This window comes from Squalius cephalus (assembly GCF_949319135.1).
Source record: "Squalius cephalus genome assembly, chromosome: 13".
Lineage (NCBI taxonomy): Eukaryota > Metazoa > Chordata > Actinopteri > Cypriniformes > Leuciscidae > Squalius > Squalius cephalus.
In genome coordinates, this window is record NC_137134.1 from 15,022,858 (window position 1) to 15,041,382 (window position 18,525).

Below are 18,525 nucleotides of genomic sequence, written 5' to 3' on the forward strand. Positions count from 1 at the left end.
ATTTGAAAATAACTATAAAACACTGGCCCACTAGCCCAACCCCCTTCCTCAGTGAACACCTGTATGAGGTGGGAGGGGGTGGGGCCACCTGTAATTCTAAGGCAGCTTTAACTCTCAGGTTTTCAGCTAAATGGGCCATTGATTGCCTTGAAACCAGCCACACACACCAAGACATGGAGGTGAAACTCTTCAAAGGATATGGCTGGAAGAGGTGAGCTCTTGCATATGTCTTTCGTTTAAAGCATGAACTTGTGTCTATTAAATTAATATTGTGGTCAGTTTTTGGTCATCTAGTATTTTAATAATGCCCTGGTTTGGTAATTTTGTAAACTGAATGGATATGACAAATATGCTGAATTGAAGGAAACTCCTACACTTATTCAGGGACAGCTTTCAGGATCCTTAAAAAAAATAATGTACTTCGTTTAGAAAATTAATTTAGAAATTTAGAAACATTTGAATCTGGGAGGGAAGTAAAAGACCACATTAAAATTAAATAATTCCAGTTAATTAAAGTTCTTGCTGCTCCTGTAGATGCTTAATGTCTAGCTTGGAGACCGGGGATGGTTGTAACATGGGGAGAGTTGTAACACTATCAATTCCACCAATTAGGGATACGATTTGAGTCATGTGATCACTTCAGTATTTTCATCACTTTATATTATATTAAATAGTAGTTTCTTAAGCAATATGTGATGCATTTCCCCCCTGCTAATTTCAAACCACTGTGCTAATACAGCTAGCTAAACATTGGCTAACAATGTTGGGTGGGGTGGGTTGTAACACTTATTTAAAAAGTGTTACAACCATCCCCTTACTAAGAATATAACTAAGAATTTTCTTGATTTGAATGTTTTTAAAGAATAACTAGGGCATTGAAAAGAAAGAATGACAGAGGTGTCTCTGCCATTGTTTTAAATATTAAAGTGGTTTGCATGGAGGAATTTAACAACTCAAAGCCAAAGAAGGTTTTGGTGAAATGCACCCTATGCAGTTTCTGGGCCCATCAAGCCTGCACTCCAGGGTTACCAGCATAATTAATCTGTCAGAACTGTGACTGATTAAGAATAAACACACATTGACACACACTCACACGCACATTGACTTTATTTTTTTGTTAGACTTAACAAAAGCCTATTGTTACAATTGGCCTATTGTTATTATTAAGTGTTCTGTTAAGTAAGTTTGTTCTATTAGACACATTTAAACACACACACGTGAGTCAAACAGATATAGGATGTTATTGAGAGAGAGAGAGAGAGAGAGAGAGACAGAGAGAGAGAGAAACTGTTCTTTTATTTCAATAAATCTGTTTTTGAACAATATCATATGTATGACATCCATTTTTACTTCTTTTGTCTATTGTTACAACTTACTCTAGTGGGGTAGGTTTTAACAAAGAAACACCATGTATTTGACATCAACTCACAAGGTCTGTGATATTCTTGTAGAGCAGGGATGTCCAATCCTGCTTCTGGAGGGCCACTGTCTTGCATAGTTTAGCTCCAACCCCAATTAAACACACCTGAACCAGATAACCAAGGTCTCACTAGGCATTCTAGAAACTTCCAGGTAGGTGTGTTGAGGCAGGCTAGAGCTAAACTCTGCAGGACAGTGGCCCTCCAGGACTGAGTTTGGACACCCCGGTTGTAGAGGGTTGAATTGGTTCCTTTTGTAGTAAACAGATGTGGGTACTTTGTATAAAAGTTTGAGAACTCAAGCTAAAAAATTAAGCGAGTTATAGGTGCTGAAGCTTAAAGTGTTAGCCTAGAAATCTAGACGCACCCTAGCGGCAGCAAAATTTATTTTGCAGCCAGGGTAGTCTAGCAACTCTCCGTTGACTTTCGGAGCTGTAAAAACCTAAATTGGGTCAGGCCAATCACGTCGTGTATAGAGTAGGCGGGGCGGGCTTAACATAATGACGATAGAGTTGCGACGGTTCCCTGCTACTTGAAAACAAAGAATGGCGGCTTAAATGCTAGTCACGTTGACAAAATTGTGTAAACTTGCAAATGTAATTTCGCTAAATCATACATCTTAAACCTCAGAAAGAATGGGCTATGGTAACAGTGTTGTAAAATGACTGACTAAACATTAAAAATAAATGTTCCAATAGGTTCCATAGAAGAACCATTGTTTGTTCCCCGAAGAACATTTTAGTGACGTTCTTAAAATAACCATTTTATCCCCTTTAGTGTGAAGAACATAATTATCTAAAGAAACTTTTTCTATTCTAAATAACCTTTTGTGCAATGGAAAGGGTCCATAAATGTTAAAGGTTCTTCATGAAACCATTTATGCCTAAAGAACCTTCATTTTTAAGAGTGTAGCGACGCTACATGACAGAGATCACGTTACCGAAATTTTGAGGCAAAAAGGTCCATTGTTTATTGTCAATATTGTAGTGATAAGAAGAACAGCGCACACAGAACCCAGTAAACACAGAACGTTGGCACAATGTACCCAAACTTCTAACAACTTTTTAACAACATGGCCAAAAGGTTGCTAAGTATGTTGTGTGGTGAAGGTTGTTACAGCGTTGTCACAGTGTTGACATTGAGCCATTAAGCCAATCTGTTCAAGTTTGATATTGACTCTTTCATTGTCTGTTCATTCATTCAAATCTCCTCACTCTTGTTGTGCCAATATGTTTCTGATAAAATGATAAGCCTAAATTATATCAATGGAATGTACTTCATTTAATACTTTTACTGTTTTTTGTCTCTCTTAGATGCAGTTTGGCTCAGGATAGAGGTCCACACAGGTGCCACATTAAAAAAGGATTCATTCTGCTGCTCACATTGACATTCTTATTGTCTGCCATCATTTACTTATCTGATTTCTCTCTCAAGACCACTGTGCATCCTGGCATCTTGTATAAAAACGTAGTAAATCAGATAAGCTCCTATTACGTGGCTATTGAGTTCCCTTCTGGCCGTGATAAGCAAACAATATTTTTAGCACCTGCGCCCGCACCCAATGCTCATCAACAAGTCCAACAAATTTCTACACAAACCACAGACATTTCAGTGCATCATCATATAGCTCATCCAAGCAACTATCAGTTCATTCTGGATGAACCTGATAAATGTCAGCAGAATCCGTTCCTGGTCTTGATGGTCCCTGTGGCGCCCCATCAGGTTGAAGCTCGTAACGCCATCCGGAGCACATGGGGGAGTGAGAGCACAGTCCAGGGAAAAGCAGTGATGACTCTGTTCTTGGTGGGTTTGACTGGAGGATCCGACTCTGAAAAAGCTCAACAGCAACTGGAGGAAGAGAGCCGACAACACAGAGACTTACTGCAGAGCAACTTTGTGGACTCGTACTTCAACCTGACCATAAAGACGATGGTGATCATGGACTGGTTGGCCACTCATTGCCCTCAAGCCAATTTCAGTATGAAGGTCGATTCTGACATGTACTTAAATCTGGAAAACTTGATGACTCTCCTATTGGCACCAATCACACCCAGACAGAACTACATCACTGGAGTGGTGATGCAAAACCGGTCCGTTATCAGAAACACACACTCAAAATGGTACGTGTCAGAGGAGCTTTACCCCGAACCGAAATACCCCACTTACCTGCTGGGAATGGGATATGTTTTCTCCAATGACCTGCCAGAAAAAATAGTTGAGGCTTCCAAGGAAATAAAGGCCTTTAACATTGAAGACGCATATGTGGGCGCTTGTGTGAAACATTTGGGCATTGCACCCTCATCCCCCCCAGACCCTTCACAGTTTAGAATCTATATGGGACAATATAATCGAGAGGATTTTCTCAGGGTCATTACAACAATCCTGGGATCCCCACAGCAGCTAATAGACATCTGGAAGGACGTAAAGAGGCCCACATAAAAGGGACCAAATTGGAGTGTTTCGTGGTTGCCTGAATTTGATTTACATAAGACGCAATACATAGTTTTTTTCAGGATAGGTTTTGAAACATTAAAACGACTTTAAACGACTACTTGAATGTAAAGGTCATTAAGTAAATAGTTATTTATAAATGTATATTTTAAGATTATTTCTTTCTAGATTGTCTAATATGTATAATAAATATTATATATAATATTTATAAAGTGTATGCATATGTGTGTGTGTGTATGTGTGTGTGTGTGTGTGTGCGTGTGTATCTCTTGAAAGAGTAATAATTTAAAATAAGTTAAATTCGAGAATCTTTTATATGTTGCATAAAAATAATACTCAACTTTGTCATGGCATTCAGGTACCAAATTGTGAGGTTACACTTTATTTTAAGGTGTCATTGTTACAGTGTAATTATACATTCAAGTACTGAGTAATATTCATTAACTACATGTACTTACTATAGGGTTAGGGTAGGATTAAGATTTGGTTGAGGGTTATATGCATAATTTACTGTTATTACTATGGTAAGTACATGTAACATATGTAACAAAGACACTGTAAAATAAAGTGTTATCAATTGTGTTTAATGTTCATAATTGTAACAGAGGCTATCATTCCTATTTTAAATTTAGATTTATTAAAGTAAATAAAAAACTTTTTTGTTAAAATGTTGTACAATTTTTGTCTCCACTAAAATTTTAAAGATTGACGACCAGGCATGCACTGTGCGATTTCAGCAAGGTTACCAACTCACACTGTACGAATAGATTGCATGCGATGTAAAGCCAAAGCTCACGTTTTATGTGGTCCAAATGTCGAGCTGCGACTTCCATTGACACTATATGTGTGAAACGAAATCGATATCAAGAGGATTTAGTCCCATAGAATTTATTTCCCATTTACGTATTAAATTATAATTATTAAGGTAGGACTACTTTTATTATTAAATTGATATTACAAAATGTTGCACTGCCAGCATAACACTATAGCGGATAATAAAAGATTAGATTAGATAGCTTACTCCTTATTGAAAATGATTTAAAAAAAACATCTAGGTCTATTATAAAATGAATTATAGGACAATAATAAAAATTATTAACAGTCTATAATAGGCTATGTCCGGACACTGCAATAATCAGTCATCAATGAAAAATACGTTTTCACTTACTTTCACTATGTATATTGGCCGCAAGAGAAGTATTAATAAAATAAATTAAGAAAGCTATATATCATTATCAGCATATGTTGAAGTAGGGTCTAGTATCTCTTGTTGTCTCTGAGAGAATATACCCCGAAAGCTCATCAGTTTTTACTTTCACTTTATGTAGTGAATAATTTAATGGGGTTTGAGACATCTTCACCGCCATAACTCCCGCGCAAAGTTTGCACATTGCTTGTGTGATATCCACTCCCTCGCCATCATGGTTTAAAACGTCTCAGGCTACGCATGTAACCGTGGTTCTCTTACGAGAGGTCTCTCGTATTGCGTAAGGTTAGCTTACGCATCGGGAAAGTCTTCTTTCTTCGAGATCTGAAGCCAAAAAATTATCCTTAATTTTGTATACATTGTCAACGCAGTGCAGCAGCCGACAGACCTAGGCAGGCTGTATAAGCGTGCTCATTGGCTGCTCGGCGGCAACTGCTTAAGCCTATCGGTGAGCGCTCTGAACGCGGCAACCAATGAGGGCGCTTCGCGCCCTCCACACCCTTCTAACCGTCAGAATGGGTGTGGCCAGCGTGTATATATTCAGCGCTCATAGGCTAAAATTCTGATTTTCTTGTCTTCAGCGACGCTCTTCGCATCGCTGGATCTTGAGAGCCGCCGCCGTTGAAACCAGCGACCAGCAAGCTTAGGACAGCGCCTGAGGAAGCCGGCCGTCTTCGCCGCCTTCAGCCATCCGTGCCTGCTACGCTATCCGGCGACATATCCTTTACATTATTACTGTTTCTGTGTGTACTCTAAAAGAGCACGAGGCGTTTTTGTAAAAACGCCTCGTTTTTGCGGCTCGTGCTGCGCCCCGCTCAGCAACGGAGACCGCCACCTCTCTGCGCTCTCCGCCTGGGCCGCGGGCACGCCGCCACCGCACTCTCCGAGTGCGAAGAGCTTTCAATGTCGACCCTGCGGGCTCGACTTGAAGCTTTCGACCAAGCTGTCGCTCCGCCTGTCCCTGCCGGGCCACGCAATAAGAAGCGCCGCTCGCAGCGACCACCGGAGACTGTTGTGACTGAGGAGCTCGCCGGAACCTCTCCCTCGAGCTCTCTCTCGCCCTCTCCCTCCCGGCCGCTCAACCGCCGGCTCTCGCCCGCGCCGCCGCCGCGTCAGGAGATGAGGCGAATGTGATAGAGACCCGTACTCTCCCTCTGTTCGAGCCGTGCAACTACGCCGCTCACAAGGGATGGCAGAAGCGGACGGTCTCGGAGCGAGTTTCCTCTCCCTCTGTTCGAGCCGCGCAAACTGAGCCGCTCACGAGGGATGGCAGGAGCGGACGGTCTTGGAGCTCTCTTTACGTTACAAGAAAGCTACTCCGTCCTCGCGCGTCACTCACCGGTGAAAGGGGAACAGAGTGTTTTCGTCCCGCCGTGGCCTGGACTATAACCTCCATTTCTCACACATTTCTCAGTCCCCTCTTAAGTTCAGGCGACTGGAAATATTACTATTGCAGTATACGAGCCTGTTATAAATACACGCTCGCCTGCAAGCAAACGCCGTCACAAGACATGATGACGCTAACCGAGTACTAATGTATTCTCCCCTGTGGCTCAGTGGCGGAATCCTAGACTGTCAAGCTAGAGACCGGGGTTCGATCCCCGCTCTCGCGGCAGTTAAAGTTTATGCTGTTCGCTTCTCCGAGCTCGCGGCCAGTTTTTCTTACATACAGAAAACAAGCCCGCTCTCTCCCTCGTTGGGCCGCGCAGATTGCGCCGTTCAAGGGATGACAAAGCGGACGGTCACGAGCAGCGTTCAGCGTGCGCGCCTCACTCACCGGCGAAAAGAGAAGAGAGTTAGTCTCGCTACGGCTGGACAACCGCCAATCCTCACACATTTCTCAGTCCCCTCTTAAGTTCAGGCGACTGGAAATATTACTATTGCAGTAAACGAGCCTGTTTTAAACACACGCACGCCTGCAAACAAACGCCGACGCGATACATGAGGTCGCTTTTTATATGCTCGCGCTAACTGAAAGCTTATGTGTTTTCCCCTGTGGCTCAGTGGCAGAATCATACGCTTTCATGCGAGAGATCCGCGTTCGATCCCAGCTCTCGGGGCAGATAAAAATTTATGCTGCTTGCTTCTCCGAGCTCGCGGCCAGTCTTTCTTACTTACAGAAAGCGAACCCGCCTCTCGCACCACACCTTCTCAGGGTGCTCGAGTATTTTTGAGCGTCTAAACACGAGAGAAGAAAAGACGGTTAAATCCCGCAGCCCTGCGGCTGGACCACCGTCGAAGCTTAACGCTCTGTCAGTCCCCGTTGCCACGGCTACTGCAGCTGTTTACCCCGCAGTCAACGAGCCGGTATCTACCCGCTCGCCTGCGCGCATCCGCCGTTCTCACGGCAACCCAGAAAAATTTCAAAAGAGCATAATGTCTGGTTGCACGGCTGACGCCGTATGTGTTTCTAGTACAGTGAATGTGCCCACGTTCTGTGCTCACCCCTGTACACAAGCACTATACATCCCGTGTCTCTCACAGAGCCCACTCTCATGAAGCAGGCAAAAGCCGCTTTAGTGTTAAAAGTAGGTCACGTGTCCACTTCTCCGTGCCCACACCTACTCACTGCCCGCTCTGTCACACGGCCTCGCACGACCGGTCATGTTTTAAATGTAAGTCCTGTGCCCGCCCTCGAGCGCTCACACATACTAACTAACATTTTCGCCCCGACGCCGACATCGCGCGTCGCGCCTCACACTATATGTTCCCCGTCCAAAGCCACCGGGACACTGTGTGTAAAACGGCCAGCTATCGCTACGTGCGATCCGCCGTATCTAACCACCAAGAGCGCGCGCGCCGCGCCCGCCCCTGAATGTAAGTCCTGTGCCCGCCCTCGAGCGCTCACACATACTAACGAACATTTTCGCCCCCGACGCCGCCATCGCGCGTCGCGCCTCACACTTTATGTTCCCCGTCTAAAGCCACCGGGACACTGTGTGTAAAACGGCCAGCTATCGCTGCGTGCGATCCGCCGTATCTAAGCACCAAGAGCGCGCGCGCCGCGCCCGCCCCTCCGTTTCGAGCTCTCGAGCCCGCGATGCGCGGCGATCGGAGCCCGGAGGCCATTCTGCCCCTGGCTGCACACGCAAAAGCGTGGGAAGCTATTCCAGGCGCATCAGAACGGGTGCTAAGCACAGTAAAACAGGGCTATACTCTGCAGTTCGCTCGCCGCCCTCCGCGCTTTCAAGCGCGTATCGAGACCAGAGTGAATGGGGAAGTAGCACATCTACTTCGAGCAGAAATAGCTACACTTCTGTGCAAAAGGGCTATAGAACCGGTTTCCCCTTCCATGAGCGAGTCGGGCTTTTACAGCCGTTATTTCCTCGTTCCCAAGAAGGACGGAGCTCTCAGACCAATTTTGGATCTGAGACGTTTGAACAAGGCTCTTATGAGAAGACCGTTCAAAATGCTCACAACCAGACAAATTCTCGCGCAAATTCGCCCGAGGGACTGGTTTATATCTCTCGATCTAAAAGACGCGTGCTTTTCAGATCCTGATAATACCCCGTCACAGGCCATTCTTGAGATTCGCCTTCGACGGTCAGGTATATCAGTACACGGCCCGCCTGTCGACACAGCGCGCGCGCTGCATTCGACGCCTGGCTGCGTCCCTCCGGCCGGGCAGCACCGTACCTCTCAAAACATTTCAGAGGTTACTGGGTTGTATATGGCCTCAGCCGCAGCAGTGCTTCGGCTGGGTCTTTTACGAATGCGCCCGCTACAACGCTGGCTGAATGCCCGAGTGCCTCACAGAGCATGGGCTTCCGGCGGTATCCGCATCAGAGTGACTCAGAGCTGCGTTTCAGCTCTGAAGCCCTGGTTAGCGGCCGACTGGTACCAGCGGGGAGTGACAATGGGAGCTATCTCACACCGCAAAGTTATCTCGACGGACGCTTCCACCTCAGGCTGGGGCGCTCTGTTCGAGGGCAAACCGGCTTTTGGCCTGTGGTCAGACCGGGAAAAATGCCTCCACATAAACTGTTTGGAGATGATAGCGGTCGAGAACGCGCTCAGGCGCTTCCTCCCATTCATACGGGATCACCATGTGCTAGTCCGCTCGGACAACACGTCCGTGGTATCCTATGTGAACCGACAGGGCGGTGTCAGATCCAGGAATCTGTGCAGGCTGACAGAACGCCTTCTCGTGTGGGCTTACCGCTCGCTGCGCTCGCTGAGAGCTGTGCACGTGCCGGGCCACCTGAATGTCGGTCCAGACAGACTGTCCAGGGACAACATTCCCCCGGGAGAATGGTCTCTGCACCCCCAGACAGTCCAGTTTCTCTGGTGCCTATTCGGCAGAGCGGAAATCGACCTCTTCGCGTCGAAAGACAATGCTCAATGCCCGAAGTTTTATTCGAAGAGCGAGGACGCGCTGTCCCAGACATGGCCCAGCCTCCCGCTGTATGCTTTTCCTCCGATCTCCCTGTTGCCACAGGTCATTTCGAGGATCAGAGAAACGCACCACTCAGTGCTGCTTATAGCCCCGCGATGGGAAAACCAAACTTGGTACCCAGAGCTAGTGAGGCTGTCGCACTCACCCCCATGGCCGATCCCGGTGAGAAAGGATCTCCTCTCCCAAGCCGGTGGATCGATCTGGCATCCCCATCCAGAGCGCTGGTCGCTGCATGCATGGGTGATCAACGGATACCCGTTGACCTGTCAGAAGGGGTCGTGAACACGATCACACAGTCGAGAGCCCCCTCCATGAGACGGCTCTACGCGTCTAAATGGTCGGTGTTTTCTAAATGGTGCGCTACTAAAAACTTGGATCCGCGCGCATGCGGGGTCCCGCGGGTGCTCTCCTTCTTACAAGAGCTGTTGGAAAAGGGCAGATCCCCTTCCACGCTCAAAGTATATGTGGCCGCTATTGCAGCGTTCGCTGAGACGACGCGCGGCCGGGCAATGGGAAGGAATGAGCTCATTATCCGCTTCCTCAGAGGAGCTAGACGGATGAATCCCCCGCGGCCCCCCTCGGTTCCCTCGTGGGATCTGTCCTTGGTCCTAGCGGCCCTAGAGGCTTTTCCCTTTGAACCGCTTGAATCCGCGGATCTAAAGTATCTGTCGCTTAAAACCGTTTTTCTGATAGCTCTGTCTTCAGTCAAACGAGTGGGTGATTTGCACGCGCTATCTGTTAGCCCTGCATGTCTTGAGTTCGGGCCGAATGACTCGAAAGTCATTCTCAGACCGAGACACGGTTACATCCCCAAAGCGATTGGAACCCCGTTTAGGGCACAAGTTATGTCCCTCTCGGCTCTGCCAGCATCCGACAGTGGGGACAGTGATAACCTCCTATGCCCTGTCCGGGCGCTGAGAGTTTACATCACGCGCTCCGCCGCTTTCAGGCGTTCAGAGCAGCTCTTTGTTTCCTTCGGCGGACGCACCAATGGTCTTGCCGCCTCGAAACAGAGCTTGTCCAGGTGGATAGTGGACGCGATAGCAGCAGCTTATGCCTCCAGACACCTGCAGTGCCCTCTGGGCATCAGAGCCCACTCCACTAGAGGCATGGCCTCGTCGTGGGCCTGGTCCAGCGGAATTTCTAATCACGGTATTTGTATGGCGGCGGGCTGGGCCTCCCCGTCAACATTCGTGAGGTTTTATAACCTGGAAGTTCCTGCCCTACAGGCAAAAATACTGTCAGCATAAGTGACATGTATGCTCTGCCCATTTCTCGTGTGCAGACTACGTTCATATGCTGGCGCTATTCTGGTACTATACTCAGGGTGAAGTGTTTGACTCAGACCGGCTGATCCGCTCTGTTTCCTATTTCCCGTTACGCGCTGTTGTCGGTGCTGGCCCGCGCTGCTGGCCGCCCGTATTATTCTCTGTCGCGCAGGAATTTTTCCCTTCATGTGAGACCGACTATGTCGTTTTTCTCCTACCCTTATGAGTGCTTATGTACTGTATGGGCTCGCTCTGCCGGCCCTACTGTTTGTACTGTTATATGTTTATAGACCGGCCGCGCCGCTCTATTTCATATGCTGCATGAAGTGCCTGTACTGCGCTGGCCCGTCTCTCCGACCGGCCACATTTCCCAGCAGAGTGTTTTCCCCGGTTTCCCTGGGATTCATGGGCTGGATGCTCGGCGCACACGGCGTTGACAAAGGGTTCCCGATGCGTAAGCTAACCTTACGCAATACGAGAGACCTCTCGTAAGAGAACGTACTCGGTTACTAATGTAACCTCGGTTCTCTCTAGAAGAGGGAACGAGTATTGCGTAACCTGCCGTGTCGCGCCACGAGCTTTTGCGCTTCAGACTGCGAAAACCAGAATTTTAGCCTATGAGCGCTGAATATATACACGCTGGCCACACCCATTCTGACGGTTAGAAGGGTGTGGAGGGCGCGAAGCGCCCTCATTGGTTGCCGCGTTCAGAGCGCTCACCGATAGGCTTAAGCAGTTGCCGCCGAGCAGCCAATGAGCACGCTTATACAGCCTGCCTAGGTCTGTCGGCTGCTGCACTGCGTTGACAATGTATACAAAATTAAGGATAATTTTTTGGCTTCAGATCTCGAAGAAAGAAGACTTTCCCGATGCGTAAGCTAACCTTACGCAATACTCGTTCCCTCTTCTAGAGAGAACCGAGGTTACATTAGTAACCGAGTACGTTCCCTGAGAATAAGGAACAAGATGCTGCGTCCCCTAGGGGTCGCAAAGGGGAATGCCTCCGGCATTACTGGTGTCTGAAGCATGAGTCTAAACACGACAATGAACTTGACATTGGTAGGCGGCAGCCTATGACGTCATCACCCCTAGGGGTCACTATGGGGAATGGAATACCCACGCTGCCACACTGAAGGGATGAGTTAAAACAGTGACCAAGGAGGCTCGCAGAGAGCCTAACAACTTAGAACCAGGCCGAGATTGCAGGACAAAGGCCTTAAGGAGGTCTAGCTCCATCCAAAGCCTGTCAGGGAGGCCTAGAGAGGGCCTAGCAACTTGACACTAAAATAAAACTGGAGCTCAGCCCAACCTAGATTCACCAGAGGAGGCTCAAGTTGGAAAGCCTACGAATCTGACTCAGAGAAAGGAGGCCTCAATAAGCTGACTCTCTAACTACGTTTTATACCCAAGACAGCTCCAACAAGGCTCAAAGGGAGCCTACAACTCAGAAATGTAAGGGGACAGAGCTCCAGAGGAGCAGAGCCCTAAATGAAGAGAGAAGGCCTAGCAACACTATATCAAAGAGCAGCCGAGGAGGTTCCAGTAGAGCCTAGTAACTCAGCTTCTAGCCCGTCAAGCTCCCTTTAAGGAGAAACACAGAGGGCCTAACGACTCGACGCTGCCCAAGGCGGAGCACTGAGGAGCAGTTTCTGTAAGGCAGTAACCAAGGAGGCTCAAAGGGAGCCTAACGACTTGACAACACTGCTTGCTATAAAAAAAAGGGGGACCGAGAGCACAAAAACAGCTTCCCGAGGAGGCTTGAAGGAGCCTAACCAACTCGCACCGTATGCAGGTGAAGTTCGAAAAGCTGAGGCTTAAATAACTCTCTATAGCAAGAGGAGGCCTATGGCATTTCCTAAGGCAGTGGCCAAGGAGGCTCAAAAGCCTGACAACTCAGCACCAGCGGAGGTGGAGCTCTGTAGACGGAGGCCTCAACATGACGACCAAGTGAGAGGACACCTAATAACGTCCTATACAGAACAGCTTCAATGTGGATGCCTCACCCACTGTGAGATAGCTGGCCAGAGTCTCTTCGATCAGAGGCATTGACACAAACCCATACTCACACATTCCCTTCACATCAGCATAATTCGCTTGAGTGTGATGGATGTGGGCTGAATATGGCTTTCCCCAAGATCCCCCCACCTCAGAATGAAGATCTTGGAGAAAGGGAAGGATCATATGAGCTGGACGGTTGTTTCCCGACAGGAAACAGCTCACACTTCTCACGTTTCCATGGCAGATCTAATCTCGGCGTGGCGCGGGACATAACTTCCAGTAACTTGTCATATGCGGGGCAGGCAGGATAAGAGCGCTCGGAAGCATCATCGATCACATCAGCCTCGTCCTGCTTGTCATGGCTCGAAGCCAGGAGCACGCTCGCTCTCGTCAGCCGCAGATGGCAGCTGAATGAGAAATATTGATACCTTTCATTTACAGTTAAAGACCCAAGGACCAGATATGATTAATTAAGACCAGGAGTTAGATGTGAAGTCAATTGAAGACAAGAGTCAGAATTATAATAAATTGAAGAATTTTTTTTACTGAAGATAGTTTGTAGTTTCATCAGCAGAAGTCAGCTTCAAGACTCACAAAGAGTTCGTAGGCTGCTCCTCTTACAAAGATCACAGCAATTATACCCTTCACCAAGGTCTAAGCTATGCCATTACTTCAGGTTGAAATATTCTGATTGGCTAAGAAATAGATAAACAGTACATTTCCACACATGGACTGATAGGCAGTAGCACATCTCCATAGCCTGTGCGGCTGCCACCAGGACCCTGAGTTAGGTACGAGTGGCCCTCCGAGGTCACAAGACTGTGTGTCTAGGCGCCAGCATGTCGAAGAAAACAAGTCAGTCAGTATCCAATAATGTCACTTGTTCCTTAACCTGTAACCAAGAATACTAACACACACAGACACACAGCTTCAAGGTTGGATTTGGTCGGGCTCTAACTATAAACAGGAGACTCTTCCCAAAACATCCAGATAACAAGTTCTTTCTCTTAGTGAGAGGACAATGTAATATAGAACCATAAAGTAAATGCTTTACAGTTTTTCTCGATTGCTTAAACACATTTCTTGAAACTATGCCTCGTATTCTCAAAACAGTAAACACAAATCCATAATGTCTCAACTCAATTCCCCAAACATCCTATTTTCAGGTCAAAATGAAGCTCTCCACATCACAAGCTATATTGGACCTAGCCAGGCAGAGGGGTAAAATCCACTTGCATGCCTGTTCCCCGCTGGCACGCATCAACTGAAATTTTTGTCAGGCTTCTTCCATTTCATCATCTCTGTGTCCTAGAAAAATAGAAGTACTGATTACTGTCACTGTAACACATCCTAAATGGAAGCATTCAGAAAACTCAATCTGTATGTGAGGCAATTTGATGCATTTCTTTGTATTACAGTAGTATAGGACAACAGCTACAGTACATGTATGTGTTGTAACAGCACATAGTACAGCTCTCAAAAGATACAGTAAAGAGCAGTCTGAAGTACATCTACCTGTTTTTTCTCCCAGAAGGTTCTTGTGATCGAGGTGACGGTGAAGCGACTCAAATTTGGCCTTCCTCGTAGCCCAGCCTCCCTCATAGTCATACCATTGACAAGGACATGAGCAACTAGAGTGACATGAATTTCATCCGAGACTTGTCATCTTGCCCTTGCCCTTCCTCCTCCTCCTCCTCCACTCCAGTGTCCTTGACCTCCTCCTTCATGTCTTTCTGGATCCATTGTTCCAAAACTGAATGAACTGACTCTGGCCCTTTTATCTATCTATTGAAGGATCTGATTGGTGTGTGATCAATTTTTACTCTTAGTGTTTCCACTTGGGTAATTGTGAAGCTGTGCTGACTTGAGTGAACAATATTGAATGCTAGTGCTTTCTAAATGATAACATGGTGTAGGCAATGATAAATGAAGGGATTTGTGTGTAGAGTTTTGCAGTGACAGTTCAAAAAATCTGACTCATGTGTCAAAACAGGGAAATACTGTTTATAGTTTAGGGAAATGGGTGTGCTTTTTGATAAATGGCGTTATGGTTTTGAAATTTTAGTTCAAAAGCCTGGTTGTAGTGTTTAAGCAATCAAGAAAAACTCTAACTAAGAAATAGTCACTTAAACTATTGGTTCCAATGACCCTTGTGACCTATAGCTGTCATGGTGAACTAGAAGAACATATATAGGTTTTAACATTTGTTGAATACCTTTCTCAAACAAAAGGAGCACATATTTAATTTCTGGAAGGCGGGCTAAATGAGCCAACACTGTTACTGCATTCCTGGCTTCGACCAGACCTCAGTCACCTCTCAGATATTTAATACAGACATTAAAGAATACATGAAAAGAACATTTAAGTAATTACACTGGTAACTTCTATAGCTAAGCAAAATATCATAAGCCTAGAGAAGTCAATCAACTCATTTTATATTTAGAAGGAAAAATATTGCATAATACCTTGATTATAATCACTCATTAGATATACAATGAAGCAGCAGTGGATTCCAGAATCCACTCCCTTCAAGTTCATCAGCAAGCTCCATCTAAGAGCACCACGACTTCAGTTTCCTATTCGCCTCAGCCGAGGCAGGTTCTAAACCGCGAGGCACAGATGGCTGTGCCGATTCCCTCAAGAAAAGATACAGACAAGAGCGTTTGGGCGTCTGAAGTTCGAAGTTTCTTCACAGAGAAGCGATCACAGTGCATGCAAACAGCCCCCTCAAGGACTGAGAGTGCATGCTCCTCGCCCATGCAAATGACGCACATATATCGTGTGTGTCATCGGGTGTCAGAAAACGCTGACTCGGATGCACACACTGCCTGAAAGACTTAGCACCAGCCATAATCCCCTTGTTTAGACACACGTTCAAACAAACAGGTATCCTGAAGACAAGAAAAAGGGTGACGTATTTGACCCTTTTATACTCGCGGTCGCACCGGTGATGATGTCATAGGCTGCCAATGCCAAGTTCATTGTCGTTTTTAGACTTATGCTTCAGACACCAGTCATGCCGGAGACATTCCCCTTAACGAACCTTAGGGGACGCAGTGTGAATTCCCTTTCGAAAGGGAGCGGAAAAATTTCCTATATGACATGACATCTTTCTTTATAACCAATTGCAAAAATGATGGACAATGGTTCACATTTACCGTGATAATAAAATGAAGCAAATATTAAATAAATGTGTAAATAAAGTAAAAGTGAATAGTAAAACAAGTACATTCATGATCAAGTAAATTAATATATAAAAAAAGCACCAGTGTTTACACGCAGGTATACACAAAAGTGGTTGTTTTCTGAGTTTCCCCTGCCTGTTTCTGAGTGTTTGGATTAAAAAACTGTTTCCTGGATTTCTCCATAATCATGCGCTTCTTTGATATATCCACCTGTGACAACCAGCTTATGTCTCATATTCAGGTCTTTGATTGTTGTTTCTTTCGATACTTTACAACTCAAATGTTGACAAGGTCACGTTGGAACCTTCATCTTGTGCTTTGCATGTCATTCAAATATATTGGTAAGGTGAGGCAGCAGCTTCCAGACTGTCATAATGCCTTAGATCATCAAAACATTTAGACATTAAAAGACACTGTATTCAGAACCATCTGAAATATTAGGAGCTATTTTAAGTAACAGTTGGCATTAGAAACACAATGGAAAACACTTTTTGACAGAGGAGAATGATTGAGAGCTGGGTGGTAACATGATCCTTTTGAGTAGCAAAATGATTCTAGATCTTCGCAAACTCACTGTTACACCGTGACAGCCTCACCAGGTGTTTTTTAAAGGATACAACAGGTCAGGAAAAAGAACAAGAGGAGGAGCAAACCGGATACAGCGACACTGAGAACACATGTCCAGTATCGCTGTTACTCTCAAGACAAGATAAGGTATGTGCAAACACTTTACAGATTTGATTTTGTATTTTGTAATGGCTTTAAGCATCTTAGAGTAAATTGCATCATCTCAGGTTTTTATAGAGGAGAAAGTACTGAATTTGCATCAGTGAAATTTAATATGATTTTGTTGAAGAGCTTTCGAGCACAAAATAACCACAGTATTTTTGCATTTTATCAATTGTGCAACAATGACCCACTTAAAAAAAATCTTTACATTTAAAGGGATAGTTCAAGTAGGATAGATTCACCTAAGAACATTCTGTCATCACATTCCCATCCTTTGTCTGAACTATTCCTTTAAAGTTTAAATTCAAATTTATGGAGCCCCTAAATGGACATGGTGATGGAAAAATTATGAGATGGGAGGAAAAAATATATTTCTATGCTTTTGTGTTCGCTTGCAAAACTTTTGCATTCCCCTGAGAAACTTTGCATTCACTCGCAAAACGTTTGTGTTCCCTTTCAAAACCTTTGTGTTCCTCTGAAAAACTTTACGTTACCTCACAAAACTTTGGTATTCTCCTGAGAAATTTTGCGAAACATTTGCGAGAGAATGCAAAAGCATTGACAAATAATTTTTCCTCCAATTTTTTGGGACGAATTGGACAAATTGGAAATTCAGTCTAGAAATAAAACACATTTTTAAACAAAAACGTTCTTTTCTCTTCAGCCTCGTTCAGATGTTCTGTAAGTGTTGGCTACTGGTTATTCTCCTCATCCTACTTAATGTTTTATTGCTGTATTTCACTGCTTCTACCCTCGAAAGAAGAAACGGGCAGAAGGTGGCGAAAAAAATAGGGAACTACCATGTTGCTTACCCTCAAAATTACAGATTTATCCTCGACCAGCCAGAGAAGTGTGAACAACAAAAGCCCTTTGTGGTGGTCATCGTTCCTGTGGCTCCGGAGAACTTCGAGGCGCGTAATGCCATCAGGATAACGTGGGGCAGCGAGGAGCTCGTCCGGGACAGAGTGGTGCTGGTTCTGTTTCTTCTGGGCTCGCGAAGTGATAACGAAACACTGCAGGAGCAACTCCAGAATGAGAGCCAGCAGTACCAAGACCTTCTGCAGAGCAACTTCCAGGATTCCTACAGGAATCTGACCATTAAAACCATGGTGATGATGGAATGGCTCAGCAGAAAGTGTCAACAGGCGTCCTATGCGGCGAAAGTGGACGCCGACGTGCTCCTCAACATGAACAACCTAATAAATATGCTTGTGAGTCTGAAAAAACTACAACATAACTACATTACCGGCCTAGTGTTGTCTGGCAACAGTGTCTTGAGAGATCCATCCAACAAGTTTTATGTTCCTCACTATGTGTATCCTAAATCCAGATATCCTCCATATCCTCTGGGAATGTGTTATATCTTTTCTATGGACTTGCCGCAGAAGATCTTACAAATCTCGAGGCATATTAGACCTATTTTTATTGAGGACGCATATCTGGGCATGTGCTTGAAGCATTTGGGAATTACTCCTAAACAACCACCAAATATCAGGCAGTTTGTGGTCAAACCGCCGCCACAATTCAATCGCTGTTACTATTCTGGACTAATAGCAATACTTACAGACAGCCTGACTCAGCTGATTTCCTATTGGATGGATATCCACTCATCCAGCAAACCTTGCTGAGATGCAACATTTCTGTAGCTAAAGGTTCAGTTCAATTCATTTTACAAAAGTAACCTGTTTGTTTCACCTGAAAGCTGTGTATCTCTCTCTCTCTCTCTCTCTCTCTCTCTCTCTCTCTCTCTCTCTCTCTCTCTCTCTGTGTGTGTGTGTGTGTGCTTGTGAGTATCGTTCGACACATTTGCATCCTAAATGATACACTGTTTCTATGAATTTTAAATGTAAAACAACGCTGTCAACATTCTGTT

At 45.5% G+C, this 18,525-nt stretch overlaps 1 protein-coding gene across 1 annotated transcript; it reads left to right on the top strand.

Moving 5' to 3' along the window:
- Nucleotides 1–62: 62 nt before the first annotated feature.
- On the top strand, nucleotides 63–18,280 carry LOC307169593 (uncharacterized protein; the record flags this gene model as incomplete). Its single annotated transcript, XM_079890327.1, has 3 exons — nucleotides 63–211; nucleotides 2,732–3,856; nucleotides 17,317–18,280. Exons 1-3 carry the CDS (start codon nucleotides 174–176, stop codon nucleotides 18,278–18,280), a joined length of 2,127 nt encoding a protein of 708 aa, XP_079746453.1. The 5' UTR covers nucleotides 63–173.
- Between the last annotated feature and the right edge of the window lie 245 nt (nucleotides 18,281–18,525).